At 42.8% G+C, this 26852-nt stretch overlaps 1 protein-coding gene across 1 annotated transcript in view; it reads left to right on the forward strand.

The window, feature by feature from the left end:
• Window positions 1–3517: 3517 nt before the first annotated feature.
• The window catches only part of CPLX1 (complexin 1), a 199056-nt gene continuing 175721 nt past the window's right edge, over window positions 3518–26852 (forward strand). Inside the window, exons 1-3 of the mRNA XM_041471051.1 lie at window positions 3518–3713; window positions 3759–3940; window positions 4722–4824. Of these exons, the coding sequence (XP_041326985.1) occupies window positions 3518–3713; window positions 3759–3940; window positions 4722–4824 (481 nt within the window). The remainder of the gene's footprint in view (window positions 3714–3758; window positions 3941–4721; window positions 4825–26852) is intronic.

Raw genomic sequence — 26852 nt, forward strand, 5'->3', positions numbered from 1 at the left:
TGTGCAGGTCTTGCTGGCAGTCTACTAAACAGTGCAGCAGTTCCAATAGTGAGAGCTCATAAAAGATAGAGGGGAGAAAAGGAAAAAAGAAACAAAGTATGTTCATTTTGGGCAGCTGCTAAAGTATTTTCCTTAACATTTACACTTTGTTTGTGAGCTTTCTTATTAGTATAATTTTCACATGGCATTGGTTTCACTTTAGTAGTCAAACACCATATGGAAATGAATAATCAAACACTGCTTTTTAAGATGTTGAAATGAAACATCCTGACTAATTTATTTTTTTTTTTTCTTCTGAAAACAGACCTTTCCTTCTTTTTGGAGATCCAAATATATATTTTTCTATGGCAAATGTCACCAAACTAAATTATTGGCTTATTCCACTTTTTACACAGATTTCCTGCTGGTGTCCAAGGAAGGAATCTGAGTTCCATGCACAAAACTCAGTGGAGGAGATTTTTGCTCAGTTTTCTGCACTCTTCATCTGCACCATGCAAGGTCACAATGTGGATTCCTACTGTTCTGGTTCTGCAAGGAAGAACAAGCCTATTCCCACAATCAGGACCAGGCATATGTCAGCTACAGAGTGCAAACCAGATTGTGAACTGGCTTTGGTATTTGGGGAAATTTTGGAGGTGTCCGGGCATGTTCGGCTGTTCTCCTCTGTCCATGGTGCTGGGATAGATCCCATTCACAGACACCAGACTCTATCCCTCACTCTGGTGAGAAAACACTGCTGTTTCTGAGATTTGTTACTGTCCAGCAAATGTTATAAAATTGCATTACTGCTAGATTCATACTCATAAATTATTATAAACCTAGGATATTGATATATGCCATGAGAAGAAGATGCATGTGGCATTGCTCATATCATTACCATGGCTGCAGGAGCTGTTATTTCTCTTGTAGCAGACATCATGTATAGCAGGTAAATCACCTAGCAGATCCCCATGAGTCTATCTTTCCAGCTGGGTTTCTTGGAAAATTGAGTAAAGGCTCTGCCTCTGAGGTAAAAGCCTTCTCAAGAAGCCTTTCTGAGACTATGAATAGACACAGATCTATAGACTACATCATCTCTTTTGACTGTGTCCTTTTCTGCCTCTGTGCCTGATCCTCATGTGGTGAGGAGTCTACTGGCGGGAGCTTTCCTGACTGAATAGTCAGGGTATCACCTGGACAGGAGGTACCCAAATCAGGCTCACAAGTGATTGGATTTTCATCTGGAATGTACATCCTGTGGGAGTTACATGGAATCTGGTGCTTGAGGCAGAGTAGAGATGCTGAAGTTAGGACTCCGACTATCTCAGTGGAGTTTGTGATTTCATGATGATGTGCCTTGGTCTCCTGAAGAGGAGGGAACTGTGTTAAGAGCTATGTTTCGCTGTCTCATGTATCATGATTTTCTGTGTCAGCTGTGTAATCTGGAAAAGGTGGGTGCAGTCTGGAAACAGAACCACAGGTATATGACTCTTGGAGAGTCAGCTGGCTCTGAAAACAGAACAGTAGTTGTAAACAGGTCAACAAGAAGCTCAAGGATCCCTCAGGGACTTCTGGATGCCCCTATTGTTTTGTCTGGCTCCTGAAATCCCTGTGGATGACATCACTCCTCTGCACAGAAGGGAGGACATTCACTATTGCAAAGCTTGTAAGGAGCCTATAAACAGGAACAATGACATTTCTCAGCAATTCCACTTGGCTATGCTGACCCTCAGCTGCTGCAGGAGCTCCTTGATGTAGCATGGTCCGGGATTCCCAAAATAGGAAGAAGAAAGCTGGTTTTAGGCAATTGGGTGTTCTAACTATTAGCTTACACTTTTCTGATCCTTCTGTTTGAGGGTATTTGAATTGTCCCTTCCCAGACTCCGGGAGACAAGAACAAGGTGTGCGTGTGGAAGTTTGGTAGTCTGGGGTGGGGACACTGTCCTTCTCTCTAAGAGCAATCATATGGAATGTGAGGTGTGATATGACAGACCCAAACTATAAACCCTGCTCAGTCATATAGAAACTTCAGGAGAAACCATAGATCTGGAAGCACTGTGTTAATAACACACAAACCCAGGTACACAGCTCTAGCAGGCTTCCAGGTTCATTTCTTGAGCACAGTAATCTATGCTGACACACACATGTTGTTATGTATGAAAAAGCATAAAAAATACTGCATTATGCCTTTTGAATGGTAATTTCTGGGGGTGAGTTAAGGTATAGAACAAGAAGGTTTTCCACCCTGTCTTGGTATTATTTTTTCCTCTCTGAAAGGTGTTAGAAAAAGTGCAGCACATGCTTACCCAGGTGAGTTTCTAAGACTAGTGTCAGCTGCAAAAGTGGTTTTCTGGGAGGCTGTAGAATAGAACCAAACAGTTCAGGGGAAGGGACCTAAAAAGACAGTCTAGTCCAACTGTCTAATCACTTCAGGATTATAGAAAATTAAAACGTGTTATAAAGGGCATTATCCAAATGCCTTTGAAACACTGATAGGCTTGGGGCACTGAGGCACAGGTGGCAGACACTGCCCTGAGCGTAGAAACATGCACTCCCGCATCTGCAGCTGGCATCTGAAAGCTTTGCAGACTGCGGAGCCCCGATGGTCGGCTCGCTGCCCCGGGAGGCACTGACTGGCGTGTCATGCCTGCTGGATCTGCATGCCTTTCCGCACGGTGCCAGGTGCGGCCCCGGCGTCCTTCGTGACCTTCAGACGACGTCGCCCACGGGCCGTGCCAGCGTCTCCCCGGGAGGCGCCGCTGCTCCCCATCCCCGGCAGCGTTCCGCTCTAGCCCCCTCCTTCCTTTTAGACCCATATAGGTTACTTTGGGGGTTGCTGTCCCACCTCTCCTGCTAGCGACAAAAGGGCGGATCAGCAGCAGAACTCGTCTCCTCCCCATCCAGCTCCAAGCCGGCTGTCGGCATCCCTAAAGGTGGGCGCCGGTGCTCTGGAGTGGATATTGCTCTGCTTTGCCACGTAGCGCTCGCACCGTACACAGCTCCTTCCTTCTCACCTTCAGATGCCGTCCCGAATCCGGGCTGGACAACGGATCGCTGCACTCGCGTCCTTCAGCGGCAATCGCAGGGAGACGACCTTCCTCTTTCCCCCCATCCCGCCCCCCCATCCCGTCCCTCCTCCCTGGCCTCGCCCCCCCGCCCCCCAGCCTGGATAGCAAGAGCACAGAGACAAGCAGCCGGCGATTCTTCTCCGGCCACAGTTAATCCGAGGCGAAGCAAGAGGGAGGAGAAAGTCCGCTCCCTTCCTGCCTTCCTTGCCTCTCCAACTCCCTAGTTTCCCAGGACCTAGGGAATGAGAGGGGATCTCCGGGAAGGACTCAGAACAGAGGATGCAGAACGCTCTCCCACACCCTCCCCCTTTTGCAGGAAGCCGTGGTTGCAGAGATTTCCCCTGGCACACACACTGACTCCCGAGGAGAGGCAAGGAACCAATTACAAAATGCAACAGCGGGCTGACAGCCACCCCTCCTTCCCCCCACGGCAAAGCCCAAGGACACCTGGTTGCTGGAGACAGCCGGGGATGGGCTGGGGGACACGCATGCAGGCACACGCACCCCACCGCGGGGTTCGGGGAGCGCCGCCGGCCTGCTCAGCGGCGAGCACCGAGGGGCGAGGGCGGCGCAGGGAAGGGGCGGGGGAGCCGGAGGCAGGGGGAGGGAGAGAGTCCGGCTCCCGCAACGAGGGGAGGAGGAAGGAGGGACCGTGTCGGTGGGATGGTCCGGAAATGCTGTGATAAAAAGAGGGGCGCGGGGGAAAAGTAGGGAGAAGCTGTGGACTCATTCCTTCTCCCCGACTCCGCGCTCGCAACTTCCCCGGCAACCTTCGGGCACACGGGCGCCGGCCGGAGCCCGTGGGAGACGAGAGGAGCCGCAGCAGCCGGCACCTGCCGCAGCCACCTGCCCCGGCCCGGCCCGTCTCAGCACAGCGCCTGTCGCCGAGCGAGGTAGCGGCGCCGGGGCGGGAAGGGCAGAGAGGAGAGGAGGGGTGCGGGCACACAGGGACGGGGACAGGTCTTGTCCCTCCAGGTGCTGGCACCGCTGTGACCCGGTGCCCAGGTCGGGCGGGGGGTGGGATGCCGCAGTCGGAGCTGTGCTGCACCGGGGGCGGCCGGTGTCAACCTTGAGCCGTCCCGGCTCACCCTGAGGAGGTGCAGCCCTCGCTGGCATTGCGCTGGGGGCTTTCCGAGGGGTTCCGGTGGGGACTTCCCATCCCGCCACCCGGACTGCATCCGCATCCTGATCGCCCAGCATCCCCCGCTTGTTCTCCCGGGCACTTGCAGAGCGGTTCACCTTCAAATGCCCCCTCGGCGGTCCCGGGCGGACTTGCCACCTCGGAGCAAACCCTCTGAAAACCGAGAGGGCGAGAAGCAGGCGGGGAAACGAGAAAGTTCAAAGGTTTAACTCCTTCCTGCCCGTCTGCAGGAAACAAGCCATGAAAGGGGACCGCATTGCTCCTCCGCACTTGCTCCCGGGCACTTGCCCGGTCTGGGGGAGCCGCCGTGCACCCCTGACTCCCCGCACCCTCTGACCGCTCGCCAACATGCAGCTCTCCTCCTCGGGTACCCTGTCGTGAGAAGCAGGGTCTGAAAGGTGGAGGGCTGGAAACTTGTCTGCACTCAGACAAAGGGAGGAAAGCTGTGGGGAGAGAGCTGAGGAAAATCAGGCATTATTAGCCTTTTCTTCTCCTAGAGACACTATTCCTGTTTTGATTGTGCCTCTTTGCAGGCTGCCTTCCAAGGATTCCCAGTCTCTGTGCATGTGAGGTGTGAAGGTGGGCAGGACCCCAAGCAACAAATCATGGATTTTGTTATGAAACAAGCTCTAGGAGGTAAGTGTGACTGGCAAACAAGGGGCCTTGAATCCCTCCTATCCCTCCTCTTTGCACTCAGAAAGAGAGGGGATGGTCTACTATGGTAGGGTCTGCACCTGGAATAGCTTATTGAGGACTTGGAAGAGTATATATGCCTGTCACTGTTTCATGATCCCGGAGTGGAGTGTTTGGAGAGTCTGAGCAGGAGAGGGCAGCAACAAGCAGAGACCAAAGCCCAATGTCAGAGAAAAGACTTCCCGTACAGGGTGTGCTAGCCCTGGGTCGTGCCTAATTGGCACCCTACCACCTGGATGCATATCCTACTGTGCAGTGTGCCAGTCTTGATTTTCTTCATGCCATGCCACTGAGGCAGGTATTATAAAGGATGAAGACTGATTTAGGCAGAGTAAGCCCAAAGAATGACATTTTTGTCTATGTGTGTAAGCCTGCTTTCATCTTTGCCCCAAAGACTGGCTAAATCCTGAACAAAAATTGCCCAGAGCAGAAGTTTCTGTCTCTGATATTTTGAGAGTTATTTTTAGTGAGAACACTGCCACAATAAGGATGGAAATGATAATAAAGTATTCCTACACACTTTACCTGGATTGAAGGCCAATCTTCTATAGGTTTCTGTATATTAGCTTACGTGTGTGAGGAATTGTTTTAACATAATGGTGTAAAACCAAAAAAGTAGGGACATGTGTAGGAGAAATTGAAAACACTGAACATTTGGGAATGAGGTTCCTTTATTCTGCCACAGTTACTTTCTGGGCTGCTTGACCAGGACATTAGGTCTAAGCAATGGTCTAAGCATCACTGAGGTGATGCTGGATGCTGTTGGGAGCTGAAATATTGGCCTCAGAGGAAGATGATCATTCTCTTTTGTATTCTATCTCATGTGTGCATTTTTCATTATTTTTTCTTTGAAGAAACTGTAGAATCATGGGGCTGTGTAAATGTTTAATGTGTAGTGATATTGATATCATATACAACTTCAACATTTACTGCAGGACTCTATCCCATGGCATGGAAATAATGTTTTCATTTCTGAAAGTGGTGGGTGTTTTTCACCACAGGAATGAAATTTTCATAGTTAAGAACAGAGGAAGCAACCAAAGTTTTAGTTGGGGTTTTTGAATAGGGATATCAAACTAGAGAAGAAAGGGACTGATTTGTTTGCACAAAATAGCAAGGTAAGAAGACATCTACGTGAGAAGGTAGCAGTTTGTGTGGTAGCAGTGCTATGTTTCATTTCACTCTTCAGTGCCTGTTTTGAAGGAGAATTAGTGTTAAGATGTGCAGGCTTTGCACTGTTTGCTGTAGTGCAAAGTTGCTTGCGCAGAATTGAACTAATATACCTGCAAACTGGAGATACAGCCACTACAGCTGGAGATCCATGAATCCAGTAAAGTTAAATAATTGCTTACAGACTGCAGTTAAAGGTGGGGGGAGGAGGGCTGCAGCAAAGCAATAACATCTACGATGGCTGCTTTTTTCTGCACCTTGGTGATTTAACATGAGTTGGAAGCAGTGTCTGCCTGTGCTTAACAGCTTTCACCCTGGGCAGACCTTCATTCTAACAAGATGTTGCATGCCAAGGTCAGGATTTGTATGATGATAGGACTTTCTGGGAAGGTAAATTCAAAAAGCATATTTTTGTGAAGTCTGAGCTCCTGACGTCTGTCAAGATGCTGGCGAGGGCACCAGCTCTTCTGCCAGATGACTTAATGTGTCTGGAACTTACCCACTTACTCAATAAAGGAGAAGTCTCTGCAGAGTGGTAAAATCCAGGAAATGCTAATTCATTAAGCAGAGTCCTATTTTTAAATTACAAATAGTTTCAACAAGATCTCCCAGTGCAAATATAATACAGAAATTCAAGCTGGTTTTGGACACTGGTTTCTCCCTGGAGTTAAAGCCCAATCTGATGCAAATCATCCAAGCTGGCCAGACTGGCACAGCAAACCAAGGACTAAAGGTTATAGTTTGCTTCCCTAGTTTTGGGGCCAGAGCCCTTTCTGTCTGCCAGTTCTGATATCCAAAGGGAGATTTACTTAACAGTTGGACTCAATGATCCTTCTGGGTCCCTTCCAACTCAGAATAATCTGTGAATTGTGTCCACAAGGATGGCCAAACTGAGCAGAGCACCAAACTATCTAGTTGATAGGTTTGCTTTAGGTAGGATATGTGGTCTGATGTGCTAGTGACCATTTTATTATCCTCACTTTCTGGGAGGTCTTTGGGTGGATTTCATGGCTCTTTGATTTTAGTTTAATATGGCTTCTCCCAGAACACCTCTGAATTCAGTCTTCTGTTTGATAGGATTCTTTGAATGGTGCAGAAGTTCTTATACCATTCTCATAATCTCTTAAGGTATTCCTGGAAGAAAGAAAAAATACTGCAATTTTTTCATTACGGTCCCTTCTAATTTACACAGAATCAGACCTGCTATAGATTCTGCTTGCTGAACACTTACAGATAAGGTAGCTTAACCCTTCAGCTATCTCAGATGGTGAAAATTCACAAAGGCTGAGGGCCAGTTGAATGTCCTTGACAGAGCATAATGGGTATGTCATTTTCATAAGTCATTTTTTCTTCCCAGCGTACAGCCCTAAAATGAAACTTAGGCCAGAGCTTATGATAGCTGAGAACCTGGATTTTAAAACTATTTGCAGGTGGTTGCTTTTGACCTTTCCCTACTGTACATGCCTATGCTGGTCTCTGAAGCATTGCAGGAGTTTGGAACCAGGTTTTGTCATAGGGAGTGGTCAAATAAAGTACTGATAGAAAAACATCATTCTCCTGCCTCCTCACTCACCTTACTGAGGAAGACGAGATCTCACTCTCTGCTAATTAGCAGTAGCACTAACCTTAGCAGAATGCTTCTGTGGGAGTTTTGTCATTGCCTTTGAAGCAAACTTTGAAGGTATTAGGCTTGTCTCTAATGGCACAGAATGATTAGATTTGCTTTTCCTTGGAGTTTTGTCCATAGAGGAAGAAGGACACAAGTAGTTTTGAAAGATAGGTGAGCTAAGTTGGCAAGTTAGCAGCCAAGGAAAGGCAGTTATGTGGTGACAAATTGCTTTGTTTGAAAGTTTGATGAGGGTATTTAGGTTTTGTGAAATCCGTTTGATGGCTTATTGAATTGCTGAAGTAGAATGTGTCCTTTCCCTGGCTTGTTGTAAAGAGGGTGTGCAGAAGTCTGCTGTTCCTGTGCAGTGGAAGGTCATCCTCTGCTGTGCCAGCACTGGGATTTTGCTGCTGTGTTGGCAGCAGAGTTTCTGCCTGAAGGTTGACCAGATTGAAATGTGTCTTTTTAAATCCGTGGCCTCTTCATGGCAAAATCCTTGACCCTTTCATTAGTAGTGGGGACTGTGGTCCAGGAAAAAGAGTACAAAATAGTAGGTTATATGGCTGATTTCCTTCCTTCTGTAGCTTTTCTTTTTTTTTTTTTTTTTGTTTTTTTTTTTTTTTTTTTTTTTTTTGTGCTTCTCAGACCTTTCAACACCCTATATGGAAGTCACACTATTTATTGTCTGACAGTGACAGAAGCCATGGAGAAGTAATGATGCTTATTAGCTGTGTGAAACAAGAAGAAAGTAGCAAGAGGTTAAAGGCTTAAAATTGCTGCTTCTTCTCCCACGGAAGTAACAGCAAGGGGATATTTTGTACCTCTGACCCTGTTACATCACAGACATTGACAGAGGTGTGTAGCCAGGGTGATTTGTCGCTTTGCTGTTCCTGCAGCGGTTCTTTAAATGAAGACAACCAGAATTGTTTAATGACTATATTTTACATTAGAAGTGGTCTTTGCCAAGCCAGGTCAGGGCGGGGCTAATGTTATCATAACCAATGTATATGATTTCCCAGGAGAGAGCAGGAACTGAAGGATCCGGAAAGGGTCCTGAAAGAGTTTAGCTGTAATACTTTTCACTGTGCATTGCTTATTTCTTGCTAAGATTGTGTGAAATCAAATTCAGGTGCACGAACACCTGACTCCCATGTTGTACTACACTGTATCACTTCCTCTGTCACAGCTGGCTTGGACAAGTAGGGAAACTGGTTTGAAATAGATGACAATGAACTTCATTAAGACCTTCTGGGTGTTCATTCTGTTACTGGATGATTTGGGGGCCAAGGTCTGGGATATTTTCTTATGAGAAAGAAAAGAGGAAACCTATGGAAAGTGAGGAGAATTTACTGGAATGTTAGATTGTGATGTGTTCAAAGAGAGAGATTTCCTACTGCAGAAAGCAACATTCTGCAGACCAGAATATTGTCATATTGTGTTATACAGAACACAAAGTAGCTCTAAATATGATGCTGCACAGAGCCCTTTTAATGTGCTACTTTTATTGCCACGAACGGGAGAAATGGCAAGAACTGGATGGTAAAAGGTTGGAATGTCTGCCTTAAATACTGAATTCTTTTAATGTCACCTTGTGGATAAATCATGCAAATCCTTTCACATGTAACTGTGCATATGAATAGTACTGCCTAAATTTCTTCTTCATGCTTCCAGCACCCCTTGAATCCATAGTGCAGTGCAACTGCTCTAGGAGAAAGGGTACATCTGTGTTTCTGGATAGGTATTCACTATGATAGATAATGCAGGCATAGTTTAAAAATGCAGGTGTTAGAATGGTAGGTGCGCTGATCTACGGGCAGCAGTTTAGAGTGGGGACTTCTGCTTCACATCTCCTTCTTCTGTCAAGAATCAGTGGACACTTGTTTTGGTTCAGAAGGGTTCTTAAAATACTATAGGCACAAGGCAAATGCAACCAGGTTGCCATCTGTAACATGCCAGCAGGGGGGCACTGCCTACTTCATGTCCCTTACCAGAACTTTTTTTCAGCTGAGTATATCACAAAACACAGTCCAGAGGGAGTCCTCTTGTTCTTGAATACAGATATCCAAGCCCTCATGAAGATAATGGGATTTAAGTCACTGTGTGACTTAAGCTCTGAAAGAGCAGCTCCTGTGCTAAGCTTACATTAGGGAAGATGTGAGAGTGTGTGAATGCCAGATAAACCTGAATGAAAACCACACTAGTGTTTAACATCTTAGCAGTGACCTTCTGTATATTCTACTGCTGCATTTGCCTGACTTTAGTAGCTTGTGAAGTGAGGATTAAGTCCTTAATTTTTCCTGAAGAAGTTAGCAAGATTGAATGCAGTCAAAGGCAGTACAGGTCTGTTCAGGGTGGAACACATTGTGAAATAAACACAGGGGTTTCTGTACTCTCCTTCTCCAACTCACTCTCTTGCTTCTCACATTTCCACTTCTCTGCTGAGACTCTGTGCTGCACTGGGACCTCATGCATCAACTAGACCGTGCTTCACTGCTTATGTTAATGTGTGAAGTTCTGGAGCAGGACAGAAACTGTAATGCAAAACTGCAAGTCCTAATGCTAACAAAGAGTGCTGGTATTGACTTCTGAGGTCTCTTTTGGCCATAGTCCTTGAAACATTTAACGCATGAGGTCTTTCATTTTGCAGTCAGGTGCATCCAAATCACAATGACTAGAGAATCTGGCCAGAGACATGAGATCTCAAGACCACTGTAGCATGTGATAGGTGTCATGAGGCCACTTACGTTCATTCTCAGATAACTTCCACCTGTGTTGTGTGTAATTCTGGGCCCCACAAATTAAAAATATTTTAAAGGGCGTCGAATACATCCCGAGCAGGGCAAAAAAAGATGGTGAAAGGGCTGGAATGAATGTCTTCTGAGGAGTGGTTAAGGACCACTCCTCAGAAGTGGTTAAGTGGTTAAGGTTTTTCTGTTTTGGAGAAAAGGAGGCAGAGGGGTCACCTCATTGCTCTCTACAGCTTTTTGAAGAGAGGAAGTGGAGACAGAGGTGCTGATCTTTTCTTCCTGGGATCCAGTGACAGGAGGCAGGAACCTCGGGTTAAGTGGCATATCTGTTGCGTACATTTTTCACAAGGAATGGTACTTAAAGTGGTTTTTTCCCTAATGTAAACTGGTGGCAAAGATATTTTCTTGAGAAATTTGATTAAGTTGCAAGATGTCTTCCAAGGAAGCAAATGGTTGCTGTTGAGATGATACCAGAGAAACAGCTACAGTGATGGTCAGCTGATTTATTGCATCCATGCTCCAAACCAGGTGATGAAAAACTGACCAGGTTCATATTTCCTGTTCCTTTCTGGAGAAAGCTTCCTTTCATATTTGCTTGCCTCTGTTTGGCCTGTTGCTGTTAGAATCACACAAAGCTTTCCCTTGTGTCTGCTGGGCTCTTATGTTTGTCTTACTTGCAAGCAGGCACTGCGAGCAGTGTGCTTACTGAAGTATCCTTGGAGGAAATGTGCAACGTTCAGCTGATTGTAGAGGCAGGCCACAAAGAGCTTAACTAAGATTTGTGCTTCAGGCCATCTGCTTGTCAAAAGCCTGCTTGGAGTGGAGTGACATGGATAACCAGGAAGTTTTCTCTCCCAGTGAGGGAGAAGTAACAAAATTTCACATATGTTAAGTAGTCTGTCTAGGATTGATTCATGGCAGAAAAAAATATTCTCCTCCTTGGTTTTTTTGTCCATTTTGAAGGAAGTTCTGCATGCTTTTGGTTTTAATATCTGTTGCTGTATACGTGCATCTTTCTGACTTTTCTTTTTTTTACCTTTCATAATAGAAGCAAAGTAGTGGTTTCTTGCCAGCTGCATGGTTTTGGCGCAAATAGGATTTGTCAGTGCTAAAATTTTAGCCTGCATTGCATAGGAAATGCTATCTGCAGCAGTGGATTTGGAGCTGGGCAGGAGCCTAATGGATGATGTATTACTGTTATTGAGATCTTCCTGGTGAAATGGGATGCTTTAAATATAAGATACTGGCTTGCCTTTGTGTTGGTTCTTAAGGAGAGGGAAGTTCAGTACGTAGTTCAGCTATTAGCCATGGAGACCTACTCACTTGCTCATGTGCTGGCAAAAGTACAGACATTAGAGAAGACTGATGTCTATGAAGGTTGATGTACATGGGAGGGCTTTCTTCTCTCACTAGAAGGGTGAGGTTTGAATTTGTAAAGCTGTGAAATCAAATCTATGAAGGCTACCTGGGTTTAGAAATCTTGCTGGATGAAGTCAAGACTGTGTGGTCTGTATTTGTCAGCACTGCAGAAAGTACCGGGCTCCAAAAGCTCTGAGTAACCTCTGTAAACACTCTCCACTAAGGGCATCCTGCCCTTACAGAAATGGGAATGTCTCTTCATCCTGGGGCAACCCCCAAAGGCAACAGCACAAAAATCCACCGTGGCAACAAGATGGTATCACAGGAAATTTCATGTGGCAGTTGAATGGAGATGAGAAGTCCTCCAGCAGTGTTTAAAATCTGCTAAATTGTTGAGGAAGCCTGGAAGAGGAATTGCAATGAGCAGGGAAGGCTGGCAGAAAGAAAGGGACAGATCTCTAGTGTTTTGCCGTTGGCTTGTCTCATGTCAGAGGGCTACATGCAAAAGGCATGTTCTTCTGTTTCATGGCCAAAGTCCCTTCTCTGAACTTTATGTGATAGTGTTCAGACAAGAGAGGGAATAGACACTGATGCTGAGACTCAGACACAAATACAGGCTCTTGTGTTACCTAGGGTGAGAATTCATAGTTTTTCAGGCCATTGGAGAGAGGATATGGTTCATGAAGTGGTAATTGGTATGTTAACCTCTCAAAGTGCAGAGTTTCTATACCTACTTCCAACAAGTGTAAAGACCTTCAGCAGCATGCTGAAGGCTCTTTCAAATTCTCTGTCTCTGCTCCTCTTTCAGTGGTGGGGCAGAAGGTGCTCTGCCTTAGCTTTGGATGCTCTTCTTTGAGGTGAGGCTGCACCTCCGCACTGCCTTTGTATATTAATCCCATGTGCTGAAATCAAGTGCTTGATCAAGGCAACACAGCACCTTAAACATTTGCTAACTTACTGCTTTGAGCACTTTGCTGGTTGCCATCATACTTTCTCACGTACAGTCTGATTGTGAGAGCTTGGAATAGTCAGTTATGTTTCTCTCAGATTAGTTTTTGGGTCTGGAGTACGTGTCTCAGGATGTAGAACATTGCTGAGAAGGCTGAAAATTTCAACCCATCACTGAACAGATGCTCATGTGGTTTGTTAAAGGGTAACAGCTGCAATTACAGACATGGCAAAGGCTACTAGTGATCTATCACTGGTACAAATCACAGTGCATATTAGAAACAAAATACTTCAAACAAATTTTGTCTCTCTGCTGCAGACAAATTGACAACGACCCTGTGCAATTTGAGGACTATTTTTTTGTTCCCCTCTCTCCTGTATTTTTAAATGAGCTGTTTTTGAGTTGGGTGGATGCTGTCACTGCAGAAGTGCATTAATACAAACAACAAATTTAATCTGCTGACTTTGTGCATCGTTTTGCAATTTGATTTTGTCATTACCTACAAGAATGAATCTACTTAGTAGCTACTTATATTTTTGCATCGTGATTTGAGTCTCGTGGTTATTTTCAGTGATACTGACCTTGAAGGAATGTCAAACATACAACAACATCAACATAAATTTGGGATTCAAATGGCTGTGAATTACCTTCTGTGGAAAATAAGGGAAGAAACAGACAAACAAACAAAAAAAATCCAAGTAGGGAATGATGGATCTGTTTGATAACTTCAGTCTCCTGCGAGAATTAGAACAACGAAGGCGGAGGCAGACAACAATTAAAGGAAAAAGGATGGGAAAGAAATGTGTGTCAATGCCTATGTTGACAAATGGTTGTGCCATGTCTCTGTGTCCCTGGATCTCTCTAATTTTTTTGTTTTTGCTGGTGAGCTCAGGCAAATTTGACCAGCAGAAAAGACATTTGATCCTTCTGTGGAATGTAACTGATTGTGAGATGGTTGTCTCAATTGCTGGCCTTGTCTGTGGGAGAACCCTGGGTATGCTGGAAGATCACTCGATCTCTGTGTTAAATGGTGTCTTTCCCAGTCTCCTCACATAGAAAGCATTGCAGGACACCATTATCGCAAGAAAACAACAGACTCAACTAGACACATGGTCAGCTCTGAGCACTGCCCTTCCCTTCATGGGAAGTGAACACTATTCTTCTGTCCTTCTATCACTCCTTCTGCTTCTTAGTGCTAGACAGAGCTGAACTTAATGGACTTGAAATTTTGTCCTTGACTTGATATTGGCGATGAAAATTTCTTGCTGTTTCTACTTCACTGCCACAGTGTTACTGCATACAGTGTGAAACTTTCTGCATGCTGCCTGAAGGGGCAGGAACTGTGTGGGACTGCCTGGCCTCTGTACCAGTGCCATTCCTAGGTGTGCCTGTTTCTTGAATTCTTTGAAAATGCATATATTAATCAAAATCTTAATTTGCAACAGGACTTTGGTAAGGTTTTACTGCGGCTGTGTTGGTTTTTGTTTTTAATAAAAAGCTTTTAAACACCTAAGTTTGTTTTTTTTTCCTCAGCAATCAAGAAAACAAGACATCTTGCAAACATGAAAGAGTACATGAGACTAAGACATCATGTCCAAACCAATGTATTTTCTAATCTCTGGCAGTTATATACTTTATGTTGAAGTTAAGTTTATGCATGCTACTCTTCCTTGAGTCTGAGTGAAATGTTTTGTTCTTTGTGAATTAGATTTCTCTTTGCAATTTCTTCAGATTTTTTAAAAAATCTAAATTTAAAAAAATCCCAAACAGAATACAAGTAAAAAAACTGAAGAGAAGGAGAAAGTACTCAGAGATTTTGTAGATATATGTATATAGTTCCTCCTCTCCACAGTTGTAGCTGGGAATAAAACTGTTTGGAAGGATATTTAGAAAAAAAATCTTGATTTCATTAGAAACACATGAGTATTTTTAAATTTTGACTGGTGTTTTTGTTTGTTTGTTTGAATTCTGTATACTTAAAAAAACCCTTTTCTTGACAATTGCAACTTTCTCCTCTGTATTTTCCTTTAAATATCAGATGATTCTGTTCCATGTCACCCAGGCTGCAAAAGGACAAGATTAAAAGGTACATGAAAGAAAATTTATAATTACATGGAGATAGATTAAAGTGCTGAGGAAAAAGGTTAAGCAGGGACACCACTACTCTCTCTAAATACATGACAGAGGTGAACACTGCAGTGAAGGAAGAGCTACTTAACGTGAGGGACAATATTGGTAAAAGGATAATGTGAATAAATTGGCCATGAGCATCCTTGAGTCAGTAATTATTGTCGCTTGACTTGTGGGAGAGAAGAGAGGTGCTCTCTCTGGGGAATCCTGTTGCTGCAGCAAGCAGGAAGAAATGGAAACTGAGTCTTGGGTGCATTTGAAACAATTGTACATGCTCAGAGAGGTAGGGCCCAATGAAACAGAAAATAATTACTGGTCCTGAGTATCTCAGTAGAGAGTTCATGTCTTTGAGTCTTCACTTGTAAGATTGTCCATAATAGCAGAATTTACCTAAAAAGTGGTTTAGTTTTCACACAAAATTTTGATTTTTTCTAATTTGTGATAACATCCAATGGTGTTAGAATGCAAACCTAGCTTAGTGGGAACCAGCATTGTGTTCCTCTAGGTGAACTAGTTACAGAGCTGTGGTAAATTTTCCCTTTTCTGAAAACATTTTAGCCCCTTTGTGTTTTTATAACAGAAGAGGTTAGCCAGCTATATTATGTCCATGCTCATGGATGATTTGAAATCAGCTTTTGGATTCAGACTGAAAGTAATTTTATTTCAAAGGACTTGGTGGATTTACAAATTGATTTCTAGAACACATGGCTACACTGGATATCTTTCCAGCTGTGGTGTTTCAGCCCTGGTAAGAATTTTGAGTTTCATATTACAAGCATAGCTTGAAATTCCCTCCGTGGTGACTTCTACCTGCAATTTACATGGAAACAGCTGTTTTCAATGCATTTGGTAATTTTTTGGTTTTATACTTCAGCTGAGACAAAAGTAATTTAAGAACTAGGTGTTTCTCTGGGACCTCTCCCTGGTTTTGAACATCTGTCTGAAAATAAGGTGTTCCATCTTCCTCAGTAACAATATTTACTATTTTCCTGATTGTTAGACTCAGATATGCTCCATAGTTTGTCACCTGCTCTCTGCTATCTCAGTATTCTAGATTCAGGCTCATATTACAGTATGACTTAGGCCATAAGTCACTCTTATCTAGGCAGGGATTTCAGAGGGTGCCTTGTGCTGGCCCAGCACTAGGAGAAAGACTCATGTTTTATATACAGGACTGAACCTCTTGGGCTCAAATGTCTCTTGTATACTTGTGAGGATCCTTCCCCATGGCTGATAACTTTTCAACCAAGTCTCCTTCAAACTACCTGACTGTTTCAGGAGTGCCTACCCAACCAAAACCTTCAGCAAGGGCACGCAGGTGAGTGGTAGAAAACAGATCACTGCCATTGCAAGAAGTTGGCTTCTGGAAGAGGATGAATGTGCCATCCCATTCTTCTGATTGTGCATCTTATTATATTGCCAATGAACACTGTGGCAAGCAGAGATCCCACATCTCTCTGAGCACCATGTCAAGGTGTTTAACACCTTTTTTGGTCATGTGGCCTGAGATCCCCTGTTGCGAACACAATGACTTGCTTCATGGCTGAGGTGCTTGATTGTGACTTCTGGTTTTGTGTTTTGAATGTCATCTGGTAGAACTTTTCAGGTGGTACTCCTTCTGCCTGGTACTCGGCACCTCTCCTCCAAAACAGGAGCATGTGCTCCTGCTATGCTGGGTAAAATGCATCCTCTCGACTGCTACCACAAACAAGAATGTTCTGTTTCCACATAGGAAAGTGAAGTCAAAGTGCAAAGTTTCGACTTTGCTTCACATAGTGAATCCTCTCCCTGGTTTAAATGTAGAGTACGTCAGTTTCAATCCTGTTTTTACTCCAGTTGGCTGCCCTGAGTTAACAACACCCATTAATTTTTTTTCTCTCTGTTATGGGCATCCTATCTTGTTATTAGTTCTTACGTAGTTATTTGTCTATTTTTTTTTATTTAGGGATTACTTTAGTGTACATTTTGCTTTGTACTGTACAAGATCCTTCTATACTGGGTCATTTTTATGTGCTCAAAAAATCAGTTCTAACTAAAAGACAGTAGAACTAATCTAGCCCAACAGAGATGATCTCTGGGTGACCAAGGAAACTCAGCACTCGATTCTGCACAACAATGTCCTGGGCACTCACAGGCACTTCTTTAATACAGCATAATGTAATTTAGAAATTTCAGCTATTTTTCTTGACAGAGATCTGTCAATCTACAGCAGCTGAAGACTAGCATTTTTATTAATTTCTTGCAGATGCAAATAAAATAATTGAAGGGGTCTTCTTCCTGTTAAAAACTCACAAAATTCCCCTCAAAATCTCATGGCTTGGAATATTTCTTGTTCACACAGTCTGAAAATGATAAGTCAGATCCATCACTTTCATGTGCATGGAAAATATATTTATGGCATATTATTAGGGATGGTCTGGCTAACCTAGGGATGGTATTAGTTACGTAATATCTCAAACATACCTCAAGTGCAGCATGGATGCTGTGGAGTGAAGCAATTATCTATTTTGCTGTCTTCAGAACAGAGTGACCTAGATTCTCTCTTCTTTTTTTTCCCTTCTTTTTCTTTTTTTTTCCCCTCCGTTTTTCCTCACAGGGTGGCCCACTTAGTTGATTAAACTGCAACTCAATTATAACTGGTTATGTTACAGTTGGGAATAAAGCAGATGTAAAGAGAGTGGAGCTGATAAAGTAACTTATTTTTTGCCTTACTGGTTAGCTGTAAATTATGATTAGGATTAAGTGACAAACATTTGGTTTAGTCGCTTTTGGGTGGCAGATATTTCACAGTAGCCTTGGCTGGCAGTATAGAATGCAAAAGTGATTCAATGAAAAGGTGTGCATTTAATTGCAAGAAAAAAAAAAAAAGAAGTTTATAGTCTAGTTTATGAAAGATCTGAAATAAGCTTTAAATCTAGAAGAAGTCCAAAGTCAGCAAATGCAAGGTCACATGGTTGATATTTTGTTTGAAGTGAATACATAAAACACATTGACACTTTTGCATTATTTATAACTTTCATGCAGTGCAAATTCTCTGATAAATCATTAGAGTCATTAGGAGGGTAAATAAGTCATCCAGGTAGGAGGACCTCCCATCCTGCAATCTTTGGTAGTAAAATTATCCTTTAAGTTAATGCAGCCAGGTAGCATGTGTTCCATGCTAAAAACACTATAGTTAATGAAAACTGACATTGGCTTAGTGTTGTGTAAGTTTCTTCATTTGTTATCTCCTCTCCCTTAAGGCCCAGGGAACAAACCAAAAGCAAATCTGTTCAGTGAAGGACAACCTCAAAGCAAAATTTCTCTTCCCATGAAGTTTAAAGAGTGAAAGGATTCAGTAAGAACACATACACCCTGAAAACATGTAGAATCTATTACATTTCTAGGCAAATATCTCTGGGGAGGTATCTGCAGCAGGGATGAAGTTGGAACCCAGCACCAGATTTATGCAGGGACTCCAAGTGCCAGGAGGAGAGTACTTTCTGTCTCTTTGGGCAGGATGCTGAGCATGGCTTGTTGCTGTGTTATGGCTTCGCTGTTACCACCTGCACATTCAGGCATGATGACTTAACCAGGTGTCAAAAAAAGCAATGGGAATTCTGCTGTTACTTCTGTCTCTGACAGTATGGAAAACTGATTCTGTAAATACATTTCTTGATGGCAGGGCAGGGGAAGCCAACCCATTCCTCTTCTGAAAATCCCATTACCCAATTTAAGCTGCAGTGTCTTGCTGTGCACTTACCACTTCAGTTTCTGAAAGCCATCTCAGAGCTGGAGAGTTTGGTCTCTGCAGTGTGAGGTAGCTGCTGTCCTTATCTGCCTGGATTCCCATTTGGCTTCAGCAAAACAAGAAAGAACATCCATCTATGGCAAAATCTTCCTTTCATTTCTTGGACCATAAGAACTTTCTCAGGGAAAGAAGAGCTGATGGACAAGGACCTTCGTAAATTCTCCTTCTTGCATTTGTGCTGAACAAAATTCCTTGATCCTATCAGGAAGGAATGGGCTGGTAAGGAAGCACTATGCAGATGTTCTGGGTGGCAGTGTACAGGGCTGATGACTCAGTTCATTGGTTATCACAAGTGCCAGATCTGCTCCAAGTACAGTTCACTTGGAGCAAAAGAGAAAGATCACGCTGTTCCATCTTCAAATATTTTATACAAATAAAGTGCTATTCATCTTTGTAGGGAATTCTTTGTCTGTTGAGAAGGATTAATCAGAGATACCATAGAATATAATATATAGTTATGTAGACCTATGAAGACCTTGAAGGTTCTAGAAGGCCTTGGCTTAAAGATGGCTGAAATCATGGGGAAGGCCATACTTAATTTCATATGGTATGAGTGCCAGTTGAAATTTGAAAGTATCTGAGACACACACATGATTTCACATTCTTTTCTGTGCCTCTTCTTAACCATGTTTTTATCATGCCTTTAATAGTTAATTTTCTTTCGTTCCAATAGCTGACAGTCACAGACATGGACTCTGGCTTGTCTTTCAGTCTCCTTTTTTTTCTTCATGCCAAGAACCCTCATGTCAGAATGTTATCTCTTTGATTTACTTTTCTGCTAAGATAGCACTACAACCACTTAACGGGAGAGCTTAGGAACTGTCTCTTGAGATGTATCCACCAGGATGAGACTATCCTCATCTAAAATGTGGTGCCTAACAGGAGGATCTAATTGGCATCACATGTCTCAGCTTCAGGACTGCTGCAGTGTCCTGAAGGGACAAAGGGACAAAGGGGATTTGTTTGTTTAGTCATGCCCAGGATCAAGGATGCTTTACATATTCCATATAAGATGGGCAGGCCTTAGACCTCATAATGCTTTCTTTCCTGTTTTACTCACCACACAAATTCCAATCTAGCTTCTCTCTGAAGGCACCGGGTGATTCATGTCCATGTTATCACCCTGCACAGAGCCGTAAATCACCCTTGTCTACCTCCGTGGGCATCCCTTTCTCATGTACTCCTTGTGAGCAGACACCCTTTAATGGTGCAGCTGGTGGGTGGTAACAGCATGAATCTACTGACATTTTGCTAATGCTGTTTGTTACAGCTAGAGCTTCTGTCTGTGCTTCATAGAAATACTGGGGATTATTCTTACCAGTCTTCTGTCAGGACCATCACAATGATGGAAGGAGGGGAGTGAAACAATAATTCTGGTTTGAGGGCTCAGATTTCCACTTACCCACCAATAAACCCATTACCCTTTTTGGACTGCTACTACATTTTTCCTGCAAGCATGTGTATAGATTCTGGTGCTTGCCACTATTTAGAATCAGGGTTTGCTGAGCCCAGCAGTGAGGACAAAGACAGAGAAGTGATATCCATGAATTTGCACAGTTCACCAGTCTGGATTACAGGGCTAATATTCACATGGTGCTGCTGAAAGAACTGTTGCAACTGCCGTGGAGCATATGTGTAGGGGTTAATGTGCCGTGGTTATATCACTGACAGTCTCTGAGTGGTTAAACTCAGTTCAGGGCTCAAGTGCAGAGACCTATGGTTCCCTGTGTTCTGTAAAATGCTCCCTGTTCACGTTTGCTAACCTTTTAATTAGAGAACAAAATAGAGAAAGTCATAAGAGGTAACTGTCTTGAAATGCAAAATGCTCAGTAGAGCTTTATTTTAACAAGGTTCCTATTCCCAGTCTCTTTAACTACAAAGCCCTTATAAGGGAGTCAGCTCATGAATCAGTCTTCATTAAGACGTGTATTAAAACTGGCAGTAATTGCCCTCTAAAAAAATAAGAAACTAGTTGTGTTGTGTAGAACAGGTTTTGTTGGGATTTTTTTCTTCTCATTTAAATCTGGTTCCATGCCCTCAAAAACAAAACAAGCAATGCACCTGGGATAGTGAGATGAGAGAAGAGTAGTGTCACAGTCTGTCAGCTCCTTGGAGAAGCTGGCCTGACCTTGCAGCCTTGTTGCTTAAGGATAGAGAGCAAAATGTTTGTAATCAGCTACCCAGAAGCCTGGCTGACTTTAACTGACTCTGGTCACAAGCACATGCCAGTATGGTAAATGAGACAGATTTTGTCTGTCTATCTACAGATTTTTCTCTTTTTTTCTGGCCCATTGGATAATTTTTCACTGGTGATATGGGAAGTCCTGTCTGTTTTCCAGAATATTCTGGGCCTCTGAAGGATATTGAGGAACAGAAAATGTGGGCCAACGGCTTTCTTCTCTCTGCCCACCATCACCTCAGGCCACTATCAGAAGCAGAGCTACTTCCTGACATGTTGTTGACCTTGGGTCTTGGATGGCAGTCAATTGTTAGACATTTTTTCAAGGCTGCCAGTGTATTGCCAACAGGCCTCTAGGTTATGAGAAGCTCAGTGTGGTTTTATACCAGCATGTTGTGTGTATAGCAACAAATGTGTGAGAGGAAACCAGCTGGACTGGCAGTGGTGCTGCCACTGTTTTTTGGGTCAGGGTCTTTAGTGTTCCAGTTCAGTGTCACAGCACAAGTAGGCTGGACTTAGCTGTCATGGTCTATCAGAAGAAATGGTTCCCCTGCTGTGTGATCTATGCTGGTAAGCATAAGCACAGATTCATGGCTGTACTACATACCAGTTAAGGCACACAATATCAAAGGATGCAGAGACTTGGACTCATTTTGGTGAAAGGATGTATTTGTCATGAAAAGCTATTTGTTATCTCAGCTTCAGTTAGATTAACTTGTCAGTGTAATATTCCAGCTGAAGGTCTTGACCAAGCTCATTACAGAACTCAAATGGATAGATGAGTTTGATATCAGAAAGTAATATGTATAATTTTAACTAGAGACTAGTATTTTATTATTTAACATCTAAAAAATGTGTCTTCCGCAAGCACATCTCTGGGGAACATTTACAGATTCTTCCTATAAATAAGCAAGTATTCCTTCTCTGACCCAAAAGGTGATAATGAAGTGATTAAAAGGTGGGAGTTCTTTGCTAGAGAAGGACGAAATACAGCATTGGCATATATTCTGGCCACTAATAAAAAGAGCAAGGTAAAGGTTATAAGGTCATTAAAGCATTTCCAGCAGAACACAATGGTTCAGGAGAGTGGGAGGATTTTCTGCCTGATATACTCACACTATGTCAGGATGAGGAAGAGCTGTATTTAGTAGCTCTTTTCTTTAAACTCCAGTATAGCTATTTCCTGGCACACTGCATTGATCTTCCTCTCATCATGATCTTGTAATAATTGTAGGGGCAGGGCAAAATGTAATCTTATGTATTTCATGCCTTAGCTGTGACAGTAATTTAGATATCTGTCCTCATCTTTTCAGCAAAACTGCCAGTGAGTTCCTTGCAGGAAGTGTTCATGTACTTGTGCACTTGAATATTCCTCTTTTAGTAGCCACTGTTGGTTTTGCACTTTGTCTGTTTCATTCCCTTATTTGAGAAGACTTATAATGCTAATTTTGCTCTGTGTGGCAGCCCCTTTTTGCTTGCCTTCATCCAGATACAGAACTGTGGAAAGGCCATTGTGCTTGAAAGCTGCTCCGTTTTTTCCCCTGGTAATGCAAAGTATTCTATCTCCTAACAAACCTTGCATCTGTTGCTTTGTTACATCACCTTGTTTGCACTTTACAATGGGATAAGTGTCCATGTTGTCATTCAAACCATTAATTAAAATGAAGGATAAACCTTGCAGAATATTCTACCAGCAGCACATTCTTCCAACCTGACAGCAAATCAATTGTGCTTCAGCTTCCATACTTGACAAACGTGTTTTCCAGAAGCCTTTTTGTTGTAGCTTCTACAAACATACTGATGGGTACAGCTACTACTGTTAACTGGGAAATTTTGAGGTTCCCTCAAAGAAACAATATTTACTGACCTTTTAAGGAACTTGTGAGAGGCAATGGCTTTCCTTAAGGTGATAGGAAAGAGCATCAGCAGTATTTCTCTACCGTACTTGCTGGATACCCATGTTAGCTGAGATTGCTCCTATCAGGATTGTCTTCCTGGCAGAAGGTAGACAGGTCACAACTACAGACCAAATTAACCTTGGCGTGGATGTTTGCAAAAAGAAGAAGAAGGTCTGTAGTTGCTTTCAAATCTGCTAAACAGCAGTCAACTTTATTGGTTCATTGCAATGGTTTACTCTTTTTATTTCTTTGCTTGCTCCTGTGAAAGTTTGGTAGGGCAGTGGAATTAGGAAAGGTGCTGTGGAGCTTAGGAAGGTTTAGAGTGGTGCGAGGATGTATCCTGGCAACAGAATATGGTGTCTGACAGATCTCATTATCTGCCTCAGAGCTGGTGGTATCCTTGAACTGAGACATGCTCCTAATCTTCTAGATTTTAGATAGGAATGCTGGCAAAGGATCTGTGAGTTTTGTGATGGAAAGAAGACATAACACCAATAACCAAGTTGTTATTGGTGTTATGTCTTCTAAAGTATTGGATTCTTTATAAGTGCAAAGAACAGGTTCTTACTTATTAGCAGTGTGCTATTACCTCTCCATGTACTCCAATGTGCTTTGTGGTTTGATGGATATTGGTCTTTTTTGGAAAAAACTGAAACCTTCTATGAGTATGGGGGTCCTCTCAAAGGAGTACTCTGTTCATATCAGAGCAGGAAGCATGTGACCCTTAATTCACTATGCAAGAGGCAGTTTGCATGGTGGTGCGTATTTCAGGGACGTTGCTTTGTATTCTGATTGAAAGGAAGACACAACTAGCATGAGCCATTTTTATGTGCTGTGGCTTTCTTGTCAGAATCTTGACAGGAGGCTGGTCTTTAAAAAGAGCTAATATAGTGAAGATGAGAGGCGAAAATAGCTGAGATTGCTGTGTTCACAGGAAGAGAAGTAGGATTTGCAGGAGCTGAAAAAAAACAGTACAGTGGCATGTGCTGGGAGTAGGTCCCTTGAGTAATTGCCTGAAGCTGCTGTGAATAAAGTCTGCTGTCCTTCTTTCTGACTATCCATGACAGTTGCGCTTTTCTTGAACAGGAGTAACTGGCACAAACTTACAACTGACACATGAATTTTGGACATTCCTACCAGTCAAAAAACACTTCAGGTTTCCCGCCTGAAGAGGCAGACAGACAATTCTTCTTAATTCTGTCTTCCATTCTGTAAGGAGAAAAATCTAAAAGCATGGTGGTCTTCAGATGTGCTAATTTAGGACCATATTTGAGATTTCTTCTAGCAGCACTGACATTTAATCACTTTTTCATGCCTGCTATTAGGAGGAGGTCTGATTTCCCAGTGATTGTGGCCAGTGTAGTAGCCCCTTGTGTATAGGTTGCCTGCATAGTGGTGGAAAGAGTTCTTTTTGCACAGGAAAGTAGTGTACTGAGTTCTCAAAACAAGATAACCTGGTTTGTTCTTTTTAAATTTTGTAACTGGAAATTCCTTGGTGGTGTTTGCGAAAGGAAGAAACACAGTGGAAGTGACTCAAGGATTAATCTGATTGTTCCATTTGCAATTGAACCATGACACTCAACAGAAAAATAAAAATATGCATAAAAATAGTGCTTAAAAACATATTCTCCATCTCCCCCCATCTCTCAATCTCTCTTTAAGTCACTATCTGTTCACCTTGCCACCAACTTAAAAGGGGTGAAAAAAATCATGAGCTTTTAAACAGTTGCATTGGTTCTTGCCTTAACAGTATAAGGCTTCATCCAGTGTTAAAACATGACTTTGTCTACACCTAAAAAATTGAGATGTTTAGCATAAGAAGGTGTAGATCAATGGGATTGCTCTGATCCCAGCTAATGATTTGTGTCTTTAATCTTGAAAAGCTATAAATAATGGTCAGCAAAGTAAAAAGCATGAGCTAAAATTAAGCATATATGTTACTCCTTTACTAGGTTGAGGCTCTGTTATTTCCTGTACATTGTGAGGAAACTAAAACTTGTCGAGCCTTTATACTTGCTCCTTTGTTGTCTTGGCCTAGACTGCGATCTCTGCATGACAGAAAACTGAAAATGTGTGCAGAGCTATCGACAGCTGGCCAGAACATCAGTGAGAGCTATGACATTTTGAGGCTTCTAAGGAGATCCAGGCTACAGTCATCAGTTTATAATGCTATTTATAAGACAGTCCTTAGGCCTTGTTTTATGCAGCCACTGGCATTTATTCTTGGCAGCAGAAAACTTTGTTCACCCCTCATTTTAAACATTTGGTGTTTGGCCCATTTGAAGAGTGTGAAGTCACATATTTTTCCAGCCATGCTTCTAGGTCATGTCCCATCTTTCTTTGCATCAGTTCTCCGTCTCCAGTATTGCTTCAGATGCAGCTGTGATTCTGGATTCTTTTGCATAGCACATTTTAAATTGTGATAAGCAGCTGCTAGTTGGAATTGAGGCTTAGGGGCTCATTAGCTCACAGAGACACTTATATTTTCATTTGCATTTTGGGGGAGTTATGATACCCTGTAATTACAATGTCTGAAGGCTGTCCATCCTCCTGGGGCTGAGTAGCCACTGCTTTTCTGCTAATGGGATAAGTAGCAGCAAAATGAACCATTTGAAAGTAGAAAGCAGATAGATTTCTTACACTGTTGTCAGCCATAGAGGTGGTACCCTCCTAATCCCTCCTGCATGCACTGGAACACCTTTTTGGTATTAGCAATGGATCCTGCTTCTTTAGAAACGCCAGACAGTAAGGTATTTTCCAGAGGGTGGAAGGATATTTACTGTTTTTTCACAGAAGAGTGAATTAAAGCTCAAGGGTAAATACCAATCCCTGAGATGTGAAGTGGGTGAATTTGCAATCCTGACTAGAGTAACTCCCTTTATTAATAAAATTGTAACAGGTGATATATGACTGTGACAGTATATTCAAAGTAATATTGATTCAAAGCAATACACTAACAAGTTCTAATCCCCCACTTGAGATAATAATTCAGCAGGAGCAGAATCTTTCCAATAGGTGGTCCTGTGGGGGGAGAAGACAGGTCCAGCTTATTGACAGATTCCAGAAGTTATGATGGAGTCTTCCTCTCAACATTTCTTGTGGTTCCAGCAATTTCTCTATTTTTAACTAATTTTTTTACTACTACTTTATGTTTAGGTGGAGCTTGAGTGACTTTAGTCATACATCATAGTCAGTGAGCAGGGGTTGTACCTTGGTGGGGGGATAACCTTGGGATGGGGACACTGATGCTAGTATCTATTTTCCTACCCTGTTCTGTGATGCTTGCTCTTTCACTGTCTCTTCATGTCCTGAGGAAGATGGCTTTGATCTCATTGGGGTCAGGGGGGCTTGAATCATCAGTATTGGAAACCCTTTGTCAAGTTCTTAGAATCATAGAATGTTTTGGATTTGAAGGGAACTTCAAAGATCATCTATTTTCAATGTCTCTGCCCTCTACAGGGCAGAGACATTGAAAATGGTCAGGTTGTTTCAAGACCCTTCCAGCCTGACTTTGAACACTTCTCATGCTGGAACACCCACAACTTCTCTTGGTAACCTGCTGTTATTACAAGATTACCAAAAGGAAGTACATGTATATGATCACTTTTACTTTTATACTCATCACGTTTATACTGTGTGAGAGGTCTTACCTGTACAGCACTGACCAATCCAATCCCAGGAGTGAGGCTAAGCAGTCATGGAAAAAGTTGCTGCCCAGGTGATCTATATAATTGTATTTTTTCTTTTTTTATTTGAGGGAGGATTGAAGTATTGAATGAGGGAGATGTCATATAGAGAAGCTCCCACAGAGAAACTTGTCTTGGGCAGCCGTTCATACACACAGGTTAGCACAGGGCATAGCTCCCAGCTATGAATTTGAGAGAAGACCCAGCTGTCATGTGGAAACTTAGAGTACTGAAGAAGAAAATACATGTCAGCAGGCAGCATGCACAATCTAGTTGGAAAGGATTAAAAATAATAAAGTGGCAGGTATTAAAAAAGATGCCAATATTTTTACTGACAACAAATGATCAGGAAGGCTATATATACTTGATCAAACACTGATTATTTCAGTGAACCAGTCCCAAGTTTTATGCAACAAGGACACATGCCTGAAAACAGGTTTATTTTCTGAGGATGAGG

The sequence above is a fragment of the Pyrgilauda ruficollis genome, unplaced genomic scaffold (assembly GCF_017590135.1).
Source record: "Pyrgilauda ruficollis isolate IOZ18807 unplaced genomic scaffold, ASM1759013v1 scaffold106, whole genome shotgun sequence".
In the NCBI taxonomy this organism is placed as follows: domain Eukaryota; kingdom Metazoa; phylum Chordata; class Aves; order Passeriformes; family Passeridae; genus Pyrgilauda; species Pyrgilauda ruficollis.